Here is a 13,972-nt window from a genome sequence, read left to right as displayed (position 1 = left end):
GAGGTATATCCACTAAGAAGCTTCTCAACCACTCAGCTTCTTCTGTCGCTTTGTCTAGTGCAATGAATTCTGACTCCATCGTAGATCGCGCTATACAGGTTTTCTTAGAGGATTTCCAAGCTATAGCTGCCCCACCAAGTGTAAAAACATATCCACTAGTAGATTTAAAATCTTCTGAATCAGAGACCCAGTTTGCATCACTATATCCTTCCAACACAGCAGGATAATGCAAATAATGAAGACTGTGGGAAAGAGTATACTTCAAGTATCTCAATACTCTGATTAGAGCATCCCAGTGAGTCCGGTCAGGATTGCAGGTATATCTGCTAAGCCTGCTTACTGCATATGCTATATCTGGCCTAGTGCAGTTCATTATATACATTAAGCTCCCAATGACTCGGGAATATTCTAGCTGAGATATGGGTTCACCTTTATTTTTCTTTAAGTTGGTTGTAGGGTCAAAGGGTGTCTTAGCTGGAGACGAGTCAAACTGGCCAAACTTCTTAAGTACACTTTCAATGTAGTGGTTTTGACTTAAGATGATACCGTATGGTTTTCTTATGATTTTAATCCCTAAGATTACATCAGCAGGACCTAGATCTTTCATTTAAAAATTTCTAGTCAACATGTCCTTGGTAGTATTGATTACATCTAGGGAAGTTCCTAATATTAACATATCATCAACATATAAGCACACAATCCCATACGACCCATTAATGCATTTAGTATACACACATTTGTCTGACTCATTGATCTTAAAACCATTAGATATTACGACTTGATCAAATTTTTCATGCGATTGTTTAGGAGCTTGCTTTAACCCGTATAATGATTTTAAAAGTTTGCATACTTTGTGTTCTAGTCCTTTTACTACAAACCCCTCAGGTTGATCCATATAGATCTCTTCGTCAAGTTCACCGTTTAGGAATGCAGTTTTGACATCCATCTGATGTATTTCTAGGTTGTACAAGGCAGCTATTGCTATAAGTGTTCTTATTGAGGTAATTCTAGTTACCGGAGCAGAAGTGTCAAAGAAGTCTAGTCCTTCTTTTTTCCTGTAGCCTTTAACTACCAACCTAGCTTTGTATTTTTCTATGGTCCCATCTGGTTTTCGTTTTCTTTTAAATATCCACTTACTCCCTATTGTTTTACTACCTGGAGGAAGGTCAACTAGTTCCCAGGTTTGGTTTTGAAGGATAGAGTCCATTTCACTTACTACAGCCTCCCTCCAAAAGGGTGAATCTGGAGAAGTCATTGCTTGACTGTAGGTTAGTGGCTCATCTTCGGTTAAGAAAGATACGAAATCGGGGCCGAAGGTTTCTTCAGTCCTAACCCTCTTACCTCTTCTGGGTTCATCTTCTATGTTGGGAGTAGGATGACTACTAGAAGGTAATACATCCAATTCTGGTTCTTTTCTTTTAAGGGTTTCAAGTTTCTTAGGAAATATGCTTTCAAAGAATTCAGCATCTCTAGATTATATTATAGTGTTCTCACTTATGCTTGAAACTGAAGAGTTGTAAACTAAGAAGCGATATGCATTGCTATTTTCTGCATAGCCTATGAAAATACTATCTACGGTTTTGGGACCTATCTTTGTCTTTTTGGGAAAAGGAATTGCTACTTTGGCTATGCACCCCCACACTTTCAGGTGTTTAAAACTTGGTTTTCGTCCTTTTCACATTTCATATGGAGTAATTTGTTGTTTTTTAGAAGGTACCCTATTTAACACATAACAAGCAGAGAGAATGGCTTCCCCCACAAGTTGTAGGGTAACCCTGAACTTATTAACATAGAGTTCATCATTTCTTTTAGTGTTCTGTTTTTTCTTTCTGCCACTCCATTAGATTGAGGTGAGTATGGAGCGGTTGTTTGATGTATTATTCCATTATTCTTGCAGAATTCCGAGAACAGGTCTCCTACGTATTCTCCTCCTCTATCTGATCTTAGTATTTTTATTGTCTTATTAAGTTGATTTTCTACTTCTAGTTTATATGTTTTAAATACATCTAATGCTTCATGTTTATTATGTAGTAGGTATATATGACAATACCTAGAATGGTCATCTATAAAAGTTATGTAGTAGTTTTTTCCTCCTCTAGATGGAGTAGATTTTAAGTCTCCTATGTCAGTGTGAATTAGTTCTAGAGGTTTATTAGTTGTTCTGTCTACATTTGTAAATGTTTTTCTTTTTAGCTTGGATTCTACACATATTTCACATTTATTTCCATCTTTGAATTTTTCTTTAGGTAAATATCCTAGATTCATTAGTCGTTGGAGTGAAGAGGAACTTATGTGTCCTAGTCTACCATGCCATACATTCATATTAGATAATTCAACAGAGTAAGCAGAAGTAGATGCTTTATTCATTTCAGAGTCAAGAACATTTAATTTAAATAAGCCCTCAGTGGCATAACCCTTCCCGACATAAACTCCCCCCTTGGTGAGAATAACTTTGTCAGACTCTATTACAAGTTTAAACCCTTTCTTGTCAAGAACTGAAACAGAGATTAGATTCTTCCGAATATCGGGGACGTGAAGGACATCATTCAGAGTCAAGTTTTTTTCAGAGGTGAGATTCAGGATCACCTTGCCCTTGCCTACAACAATAGAGGAAGAAGAGTTCCCCATGTATAATTTTTCTCCATCTTTTATTAGAGTATATGAGGTGAAGACCTCTCTAGATGAACAAATATGTTTGGTGGCCCCTGTATCCATCCACCAGTCCTTCACATTGGTCACTAAGTTAACTTCAGTGATCACAGCACAAAAATTCTCTGTTTCAGCTACATTAACAGTATTAGGCTTAGGGTTTTTGTCATTATTAGTTTTCCGGTGTCTACAATCTTTAGCTCTATGTCCGGGTTTGCCACATACAAAACAAGATCCTACTTTAGCCTTAGTGATGCCCCTCTTAGGTTTAGAGTTACCTTTGTTCCGCGAGATACGAGGTTTAAAGTTAATAAACCTTTTCTTTTCTTCAACCACATGAGCTTTAGAAACCAAAGATGCAACAGCTTCGTTTTTCTCCTGTTGGAGGTGTTCTTCCTCCACTCTGATTTGAAGGATTAGATATTGCATATCTATATCCTTCCTTTTATGACGCAATTTTTTCTTATATTCACTTCAGCTGACGGGTAGTTTCTCTATTACTGCAGCAACTTGAAAAGCCTCATCAACCACCATTCCTTCTGTCATTATTTCGTTTATGATTAACCGGAGTTCCTGGAACTGCTCAACAACTGATTTAACATCTTCCATTTTGAAATCGAGGAACCGTCTGACTACAAATTTTTTGATTCCTGCATCTTCAGAAATATATTTTTGTTGTAGGGAATCTCACAACTCTTTAGCAGATTTTGTTTGACAATACATATCATATAGAGTATTGTCAAGGCAATTTAAAATATAATTCCTGCATAAGTAGTCAGCTTTTCTCCATGCTTCCTCAGCCCCAGATTTTTCCGGTTCATTTTCTCCAATAACTGTGGTTGCTGGGTCAGTTAGGACGTAATGAATGTTGAGGGTGGTCAGAAAAAATAATAATTTTTGTTGCCATCTTTTAAAGTTTTGGTCATCAAATTTTTCTGGTTTCTCAAAGCTCATTTTGTAGTCCATGTTAAACAAATAAGCAACTTGGTAAATTAATAAGATTTGTTTTCTTTTCTTTTGACCAAAATAGAGAAGTTAAAACCAAATAGAGGTGAAAGATAAATAGAAGAATTTTGTCTTAAGATTGTTAATAATATATAATAATAAAAATAAATTTCCTCTATTGATTTTAAATAACCTTGAAATAAAATAAAATAAAATAACTTATCTATTTTTGATGAAGATATAGATGTCTTATATCCTGAGGTAAGACCTGCAACCACAGAGATTATAAAGATGAAGAACTCGACTGAGGCATGTGTTTAACATGTTGTCCTTAAGACAAAATTCGCCCCTGCTATCCTCTCAGAAATGTTAGGCAGTTGATTGGACGATTGCCTCTAGGATTCAACAGTCAATCAGAAATATAGTAGCATTCCGTATTTCTGATCTGTAAGAACTTGACAGTGTAAGAAAAAGCAAACTGAGAAAAAGACTGTTTATAAGAAATAAGAGACAAGAAATAGAGAAGTAGTTTTTTGTTTTTCTGTATCTAAACCAAAGGGGAGGACCCCTATTTATAATGTTGAACGTCCAGTTAATATGTAACACAATGTCGACATAATGTTGACATTCTACATGGACGGTCTAGATTTTGACAACAAAATCTCTGCAATCTAATGACTGAATTAGTTTTAAAACCTATGATCTAACGGTTAAAATGGAGAAAGAATTTAAAAGGAATAAGAGAGAATATGCCATATTTGATTTTATATTAAAGTAGAATAAAATCAATAATAATGACAAATCAACCAGAGAAGGAAACAAATGATATTGGATATCAAGGCAATAAAATAATGGCATATTCTCTTAAAGAAGGAAAATTTAGTTGACTGTGATTTGAAATTCAAATTTGAATTTTATAGATAGACCAAAAATTTAATTCAATTTCAATTATTTGTTAAGAAATCATTTAGTTACCAAAATAATGTTAACATTTCTATCATCTTCTTCCTTCTTTCTCTGGATTTCTCTGGAATTCTATCATCCTCTTCCTTCTTTCTCTGGATTTCTATCGTTTTCTTCCTTCTTTAGCCATTAACTTCTACTCTCTCTCTAGATTCAGTTTACAGAGATTCAATACTATCATTTCAAGATCAAATCAATGGAATACCCTAAAATCACTTCTGTTTCAGTGAATTCTATGGGAAATGCTATTCCTATTAAACTCCATGGTGATAATTACATTGCTTGGAAGTCATTATTTCTTTCTATTCACAAGAATTATAGAGTTCTTGATCTAATTGAAGGAACAAGGCCTTGTCCCTCAAAATTTAATGATGATGATGATCAATCACTTGAAAATATCAATCAGTCGTATATTGACTGGATTGAAGAAGATCAATCACTTCTAGTTTGGTTGAATTCCACACTTTCTGATTCTATTATACCTTATGTTGTTGGTATAACCTCTGCTCGAGATCTATGGCTTAATCTTGAAGAGAATTTTTCAGCTTCTTCTACTGCTCATGTTCTTCAATTACAAAACAAGCTAAGAGAAATCACTAAAGGAAATCTCACTGTACCAGAATATCTAGGTCAAATTAAGAAGATCACAGATAGCCTAGTAGCAGCAGGATCACCATCTTCAAAGAATGAAATCATAATAACTATGCTTCGTGGTCTTCCATCTGAGTATGATGCTTTCTCAGCAGCCATTAGAGTTAGACATCCTCCAGTTACAATCAATGAACTTCATAATCTACTAGTAAGTGAAGAAATCACTGTTTCAGACAAGATCAAGCAATCATCTGCTTCATTCAATCAACCATTTCTTGCTTCTGCTCCTAATCGAAATACCTCAAATAGAGGCACTTATGATAACAAGAAGTATCAAGGAAGAGGTGGTGGTCGCTTCTCACAACAATCTTATTCAAATCATTAACAAATTCGATCTAATTAATCAGCTACAAACAATTATGCACCTAGTCTCAGAATTCAGGACATTCAGCTAGTTCTTTCTCAGACAAACCTCCACCAAGGTGTCAGATTTGCAACAAACTTGGTCATGTTGCTTATGAATGCTATCATAGGATGAACTTTGCAATTCAAGGCAGGAACCCACCTAGAAACTTATCAGCTATACTGGCTTCAGCTAATATTAATGGTTTTAATCCCTGGTATGCTGATACTGGAACATCTAATCACATTACCCCTGATCTATCAAACATTGCCTCCACTTCTTCCTATCAAGCCAATGAAACTGTTAACACTGCTAGTGGCCAAGGTATGTGCATCTCTCACATTGGTAATTCTTCATTTAGAGTAAATACACAAAGCTTTACTTTGAATAATATTCTTCATGTGCCACAAGCTTCACATAACCTTTTGTCAATTCATAAATTCACAAAAGATAATCAGGTTTCTGTCACTTTTGACCCTGATAAATTTCTTGTGAAGGATCTTCAATCTCAGAAGAATCTTTTCCAAGGACCAGTTGAGGATGGTCTATATCCAATTCCTATCCAAATCTCCAAGCCATCTACTGTTCAAGCACTTCAGACCACAATGAACCTAAAGTACAACCTACACATTAACACTTATAAACTCTACACCTCTCTTACACCACGACTTCTAAGACTAGAGCATCTAATCACATTACCCCTGATCTATCAAACATTAACACTTATAAACTCTACACCTCTTTGACTTATCATGACTATTAGTTTTTCGATTAATCTTTCTTAGTTGTGGATCTAGTTTCATGAAAGTCCTAATTTGGTTATCCTGATGGGTTTGAATTGTCGGTTAAACTTGCTTTAATTCAGTTTTTAGAGTGCTTATCACGGTGATTTTGGGTTTAGTATACTATCTCTCAGTTATTATTTTGATTTTGGTATCTTCAGATGAGATTCCGTTGTTTCTTACCATTTTCTTGATTTTCAAAGTACCCATTAAAATCAGTTGGGTATCTAACTTGTTCAGGGATTTGAAAGCTTTTAATTTGGTCCTTTAATGGAGTGCCCATTAATTGAAAATCCAAGCCTGCACTTTTACAAGTTTCTTCCTTTGATGAAAAAGTTGGAATCCCAATACTAAGAGGGATAATAAGAAAGTGATTTGTATTCACAATCCTAGTTTCAGAGATAATATGAAAGTGATTTATATTGATAGTAAGAAAGTGATTTGCGTGAAGAAATTACAATGGAATTTCAGAGGAAATCAAACCCTGTTTGTTGATGGGTCATTACTTGTAATAAGAATATCTTTTTCCATCGAAGAAAAATATTCGGGCGATTAAGTGATTAGGGTTTGTGAGGAAGAAGATGAATTAAAGATAAAAGAAGAAAATGAGTTAAGTAAACTAAAGGGTCCAAAGTACAATATTCATTATATAAAGGTAAACTGGGAATTATTTAAAGTATAACTTTAGAGACGGAATATTTTCGGGTGATTCTGTCAAAAGAAAGTCCAAAGTCTCACACTGGAAAAAGAGAGTCCAAACAGCAAGTCGATTACAGGAAAGGGGGTCTAAACGACAAATCTCCCGCAAAAGATAGAATGAGTTTCACAGGAGTCGGACTTCAAAGTTCACCTGCAACTGACATGTGAAAAATACACATTAAGTAAGACATTCTAGAGTTAAGAAGTACCCTCAACTCGATTTAAGAGGAGACTATCATTACCATCTGACTATTTGAGAGTTCTAATGACTTTATTGTCTTCCTTACTTGTATAGGGATTTTCAAAGAAGTTTAAATTGTTCGATCCCATCCCCATTATATAACCAACTTGTGACACAAGTTTGCGATATTTTTCTGAGAAGTTTGGACTACTTGACCAACTACGGTTCATGAATCAAATTCTAAGCGATTGTATCACTATTTAGTACGCACCTATTTCCCTTACAGTGAGGCTAGGGGGACCGTCCAAAAGGACCCCCAAGTGAACCGTATGAGAGGGGAACCCCGGTTTCTCTCTCATCACGTGTGAAGTCACGTGATGAGAGAGAATCCGGTTCACTTGGGGATCCTTTTGGACGGTCCCCCAAGAGTTTTTGTTTCCCGTACCTCTGGGAAGTCCTTTATGATTCCCCTTCTTCTTTCCCGCCAACGTTATTTTTTTTCCTAAATATTCCCGCCATTTCATTATTTTTCTTCTCCCTTTCTCTCTCCAGCTTTCCTCTCTCCCACCGACTCACAAATCTCATTTTGCGCAATCAACGTTAGCATACTTGTAGTTGTAGATTACTTCCGCTGCTGAATTGTAAGTATCTACAGGTCTCCGACTTCTCCATAATTTCTAGGGTTTTATGCAAAAGTGTAACATAATGTTTTGATTTTCGAACTCTAGATCGTTTTTCTTGTTCAAGCTTTTATTTTTCTGTCTTAATTGTTTTTTCGATTTAGGTTAAACCCTTGTTGTAAGTATGTCTTAGTTGCGGAAAAAAGGGTTATTTAATCTGGGTCTTGTATTTTTTTTTTCCTCTGATTAGGGTTTTTGTTTGAAGTTTCTATATATGACGAAAGATGAAATTGATAATGGGAGAGATGATATGATGATTGATGGATATGAACATGAAGATAGCAAAATGAAGTTGGTTCTTGAAGAAGGATTCGATGTCAATTATCTTAAAGTATATTATGGTAATTCTTTTTCAATAATTCATCTTTTCTTACTTTCTCAATTTTATTAGGGGAAATATTTGCCCTCTCTCTCTCTCTCTCTCTTCATCCTTAACAATCAGAATTTAAGTGATTAGCAATAAATTAATCAGAAAGCTGAAAGGTGACTCTTTTTTTCTTATTACAGTGAGGTTGTTTCCATATGCTGAAATGTTTAAATGGATGTCCTATGGAAATGGTATATGAAGTTCTGCATCACCCTTCCAGTTTCCGCAAATGCTTCTTGATTCTTTACTCGTTTTTTTTCTTCTTTTAACATGTGATTCCGGCTTCTTGATTTTAGATGGGAAGCATCCAGCTTGTGACGTTTCCTACTTTGCACGGAGAGAGTTTTCTTTTACTCTAGAAGATGATATATATATTCGGTTTAAGTCGTTCAACAGTGTAACTCAATTCGAAAATTCAATCAAAGACAATTGCCCATTCAAAATTGATATTGGGCCTGTATACAGTGTAGAGGTAACTTGACTTAGTTTTGACATACATAGTGCCTACGCCCAAACTGGTGATAATGTTTACCGAGTTAAAGTATGTTGTTTAAAGGTGTTAACATTGTCATCTTTTACAGCCTTCTAAGAAGAATGCCTATGCCCAAACGGGTGACAATGTTTTCGCTCCAGTGGAGAGGGAGCTAGTTTTTGATATTGTACGTTAATACCTTCCTATGAAACTAAAACATTTTTTTCAAGTTTAAAACCTTAAACACAAGATTGTTGTGACCCACTTTTTAATGTACCAGATGCATTTGTTTTTGTTACAGGATATGACGGATTATGATGATGTTCGATATTGTTGTTCAGGAGCTGATGTTTGCTCAGATTGCTGGCCGTTAATGACAATTGCTATTAAAGTGATTGATAATGCCCTCAGAGGTAGGAAATGTTGCACACCGGTTTACTGCATTTATATACATGTATATATATATGTATATAAATTATACATATATATGTATATAAATTATACATTGGCTTAAGTATTATACTTGTTTTATGCGTTTGCGTAACCGTGTTATCTATTCCTTCATTGGTGTCATAATTATAATTTATTTTCTTGTCATGATAAAGCAGAATTTAAGAAAGTTTGATACTAACGTCTTGATGATTTTCTTGGGCTTATATGGTATATTTTGTCTTTTGTAATTACATAAATGAAATTGAGACTATACTTTGTTAACATTTTTGTTTGCAGATGACTTTGGTTTTAGTCACATTCTATGGGTGTATAGTGGTCGACGTGGTGTTCATTGTTGGGTCTGTGATGGGAAAGCTCGAAGGTGTATAAAAATGAAATGGTAGATATATTCTAACTTTGTACGTAATTTTAAAGGTTTAACTTGCTACACACTCTTCAGGTTAACTAATGAGCAGAGAGCCGCGGTTTCAGACTATTTTCGTGTAAATAAGGTGGTATATCATGACTTCTTTCATGATTAGATATGTAATATATATTTTTGCTAGAACTGATCTCATGGGCTTTCATAAATTACATTATTTTCAGGATAAAGGAAATAGTACAAAAGTTTCTTTAGGAAGTTTTCCTCTTCACCCTTTTCTAGTGTAAGTTTTGACCTTCCTTGCTTCATTTTCAACTGTTCCAATTCTTTTCTGAACCAAATGGTATTATAATCTGCAGAAGATCATATGAAAAAGTTTTGAAGACTTACTTTGAAGATAAATTGCTGTCTGGCCAAAATTTGTTCGCAACGAAGGAGAGATTTGAGAAGATCCTTAAGATGGTTCCAAATGAATGTATGGAATTCAACAATATCCTCAGAACAAAGTTTATGTTTATTTCTAGAACAAATTTTATCTCACTAGAACAAAGTCCATTTCTATTATCTTTGCAGCAATTACAGCTGACCTTCAAAGTAACTGGGAAGAGAACCGGTGTTCGAAAGAAGATGTTAATAGTCATCGGTGGAAACAACTAAAGCATCAACTGCAATCAGGAAAACATAAGGTATAGAACTACTTATACAAGTGATTCTTTACTCGTGGAAATGAAACTCACTTACCAAACATAAAAGTCGAACTCCACGATATTAGTTAGTGGCGAAACAACATAGGATAACAAAAATTAGGAGTTCACTTTTGAAGATCACTTGACTAAGGTGGAGGACCTCCCAAATTCCCAATCCAAGAACTCACTGATTGGACGACACATGTAAATAATCTTTGACTGCAAGTTATAGCAACTTCATAAATTTCATAATGCAGTAAACAAAGTAGAGAACTAGTGTTCATCGAAAGTTTCTTTCTCCTCTTCAGTTTCCCCTTTCTCATCTTCTCACCATATTTGTTCCCCTCCCTCTTGTATTGAATTTTATTTCTTAATTCTGCCTCTTCTACTACCATCTCCGTTGAAGGGATAAGAACCACAAATCAGTTTGATATTGTTAATATTATTAGATCTTATTGTATTGGTGTTTACATTGCTTCCTCGGTCATTCTGGTACCTCTCATACTTCAAAGTGATACTTATTTTGATTAGATTGTGTTTTAGGTACCGGGCCTTCGTAGGTGTGTCGAAGAAATTGTTTTCTCATATGCCTACCCAAGGCTTGACATGGAGGTGCGGGAACTTTCCTTTCCTACCAGTTGCGGACATGTCTTGTTAATTTTCTGACATGTCTTCTTTTTTTGCTTTAAATTTTTCAGGTTACAAAACATACGAATCATTTGCTAAAAGCACCATTCTGCGTGCACCCAAAAACAGGTGAGAGGATTATTTGTGAAATTTTAACACTCAAATAGTTGACCAACTTGTCCCACTGTAGCTCTCAACTTTCATGAGTTTTAAACGAAATCTGGGGTGAAAACTGATGTTATGTTTTGGATGTGCACACGAAAACTTTTATTTTTTCTATGTCCGAAGAAGATGCCATTGCACAATCATTGCCATTTCTTATCACACTGTCATGTGCGTAAACATTGGGTTAATAGACTTCTCATTGCACGTAAGGCAACTTAACAGGCTAAAGCACAAGCTAGTTTGTCAAATTCAGGAAGCTAGTCTTTGGCATCCTTCAGTTTTAAAGGCTATCGGGTAACTAGTCTAGTGGTTTAATTTAGGTTTTGGCTTATAGTTAAACGTGGTCTTTAGAGATCTATGTTTCAAACCTTACCATCTCTGAAGCTTCCAAATTATGATCCAAGTCTTTGTGATTTTTTAGGGAATAATACTGAAAATACAAATTTCACATGTTAGGGTAAAAGATGAGCTGCGTCAATGGCTAAGTATTGAACTATATTCCTTTCTGTTTACTCTTGAACCAGCGGATTGGGTGAACTTCTGGGTATTGTTATATATATATATAAATAACACTAATATTATTTGATTGTTTTGCAGGCCATGTATGTGTCCCAATTGACCCTGAGCATTGCGATGAATTTGATCCTTCAACAGTACCGACTCTTTCTAGGGTATGCTTGTAGTTAACTGACCATGAGTTGGCCTATTTGTTGGGAACTGGGAAGGATAAAATGGCCCAAGATTTAAGATAATGTTATACATTTCCAGATAGAAGTTAATAATTTAGAGGGTGAAACATGGATCCTTAATCATCTACCAAGTAATCTAAAGTAACTAGACAAATAGACATACTCACTCTGATAACACTGTTATAGTGTTATAGCTTCGCATTCCTAAAATTTCACGAGTTTGAGTTTAAGTACAGAAACTACCTAAAAAAACAAAAAATAGGATTTCCATATCTCTAGACAACTGATCCTAATGTAAGCATGCTTGCAGAAGCGTCAATGGAAGTTTACCCTTAGATAAATGAAAGAAATAACTATTATCCAAAGTACCAACGCATTATTTATACCGAAACTACCTCTATCTAAGTTAATATTTAACTCCACAGAATAAAGACTCGGAAACATACTAAAAGTCTAAAACTCCTACAACTGCTTAGAACTCGTTTTAGGCATATAATAACCCAAAAAAGCAAATCATGACTTCCTAAATACTCTCCTAAAAGCAACTGTAAACATTCATAAGATATCTAAACTTATCTTATACTAAAAAAGAGCACAAGTAAACATAAATTCAATATTGAAATAAGAGAAATGAAATAGTAACTTCCAAGTGGTTGGATCCATGGAGGTGCACTTATACAATCTTGAGCCAATCACTTTCTCATGGTATTGTTGTGAGTTGTTTGAGACCGATTTTCTTATCGACTATGCAACTTCATCAAAATCTGTACAGGGTGGTTGGACACACCAATGTCTCTTTTGATTAAAAAATGATAAGGTTAGCATTACATCGAAGAAAAAACAAATCCATCAGCTGTTAAAAGTTATCTTCTAGATATTGCAAGTGGTCTATCTTTGGTTTCTTTGTTGGGTTCGCTATTCCGTTCCTAGTCTTGTGATTGTACTTTATCAAGTTTGAGATGGCTAACGTCTGTATTTGCTAAATTTGCAGCTCATAGAAGAAATAAATAAGGGAGGTCTTGAAAATGGTATGTCACATGAGACTTGAATGGTGTACTCGTCGATTTAAGTATTTTCAGTCCAAAGATTCAGTTCTCCATACATCCAGACAACGGTGCAGTGTGCACCAACACTTGTACAACATTTATACTAGTGCATTTTGATTGTTTGATCCTAGCGGGATCATAATGACCCACAAGTGAGTAGACATATTTGAAGAAAATCTGATACAGATTCAGATATCAGACTATCCATTTTTATAACTGTCAGTTTATAGATCTAAGATACGCATCTTTTGGGAGAACTTAAATCATTTATTACATAAAGCAGCTTAACCAGTAGTTTGTTGATTCTTATGAATTTTGACTCACAGCATCACTTGAATGTAATAAAATCTTTTGCTTTACATTTATATGCAGAATTGGACAGAACATCACTTGGCAAATATGTCAGATTTTTCAGCACATCCTTCTTACAACCGCTATTGAAATCTTGCAAGGTATCCCTCATTAATCATTAACTAAATTCTGCTTAAGTTTTTTTTTTTTGCATACATTTCCGCTGAAGTATATACTAGGAAAATTAAATACCCAAAGTTGTCGATCAGTCAACAAGGAAGATTTCATCTTCGGCAACTATCGAAACAATAAACATATCAGTTTATCGGCTTGTACTCAGTTAACTTGGTTATTAGTAATAGTAAAGATGGTTTTAAATAGTTGTTCTCTGGTGTTGATGGTCCGTGCAAGAAAGAGAAGAGGCAGGAATTTTGGGAAGAGTTGGACTTGGTAGCTTCCATGTGGGATTTGCCCTGGTGTATCGAGGGGGACTTTAACGTGGTCAGGTTCATTCACGAGAAGAGAAACGGTTCCAAGATCACAAGTAGCATGAGAGGGTTTGAGGACTGGATTTTCAGGAATGGCCTCATTGATTTACCTAAGCTAGGGGCCGAGTTCTCTTGGTCCAGCAATCAAGAAGATCCTGCCATCACCCATGAGTCTGTTAGATAGGTTTCTTATTAGCCCTACTTGGGAAGTGAAATATCCCTCGGTGGAACAACTTATTCTTCCGAGACTAGTCTCAGATCATTCCCCTGTTCTTCTGAGGACTGAGATAACTAAGGCTCAGCCGGCTCCCTTTAGATTGGAAGAAATTTGGATGCTCGAGGAGGATTTCCGAGATAACGTTAAGTTGTGGTGGAGTGAGTGTATCCCCAGTGGAACCCATAGCGAGGTACTGTGGAGGAAGCTACAGTTCGTG

General features: G+C 35.4%; 1 protein-coding gene across 14 annotated transcripts in view; it reads left to right on the top strand.

Moving 5' to 3' along the window:
• The window catches only part of LOC147548512 (uncharacterized), a 29,372-nt gene that overhangs the window by 11,717 nt on the left and 3,683 nt on the right, over positions 1–13,972 (top strand). For 7 of the 14 annotated variants that reach the window (XM_086664908.1, XM_086664906.1, XM_086664903.1 and 4 more), the window contains 15 exons: positions 8,084–8,234; positions 8,401–8,451; positions 8,557–8,732; positions 8,842–8,919; positions 9,034–9,145; positions 9,462–9,546; positions 9,625–9,676; positions 9,771–9,829; positions 9,906–10,021; positions 10,120–10,232; positions 10,776–10,844; positions 10,931–10,988; positions 11,622–11,695; positions 12,705–12,741; positions 13,132–13,211. In XM_086664908.1, the coding sequence (XP_086521034.1) occupies positions 8,084–8,234; positions 8,401–8,451; positions 8,557–8,732; positions 8,842–8,919; positions 9,034–9,145; positions 9,462–9,546; positions 9,625–9,676; positions 9,771–9,829; positions 9,906–10,021; positions 10,120–10,232; positions 10,776–10,844; positions 10,931–10,988; positions 11,622–11,695; positions 12,705–12,741; positions 13,132–13,211 (1,311 nt within the window). Of the gene's footprint in view, positions 1–7,667; positions 7,855–8,083; positions 8,235–8,400; positions 8,452–8,556; positions 8,733–8,841; positions 8,920–9,033; positions 9,146–9,461; positions 9,547–9,624; positions 9,677–9,770; positions 9,830–9,905; positions 10,022–10,119; positions 10,233–10,775; positions 10,845–10,930; positions 10,989–11,621; positions 11,696–12,704; positions 12,742–13,131; positions 13,383–13,972 lie in introns of those variants that run through there. The other 7 variants (XM_086664911.1, XM_086664909.1, XM_086664910.1 and 4 more) reach the window with 6 other exon arrangements.

This window comes from Eschscholzia californica, unplaced genomic scaffold (assembly GCF_041429995.1).
Source record: "Eschscholzia californica isolate CP2 unplaced genomic scaffold, dmEscCali1.0.p SCAF_3, whole genome shotgun sequence".
Lineage (NCBI taxonomy): Eukaryota > Viridiplantae > Streptophyta > Magnoliopsida > Ranunculales > Papaveraceae > Eschscholzia > Eschscholzia californica.
The sequence above is the reverse complement of the archived record's forward strand: the minus strand, read 5'-3'. Positions and strand labels throughout refer to the sequence as shown.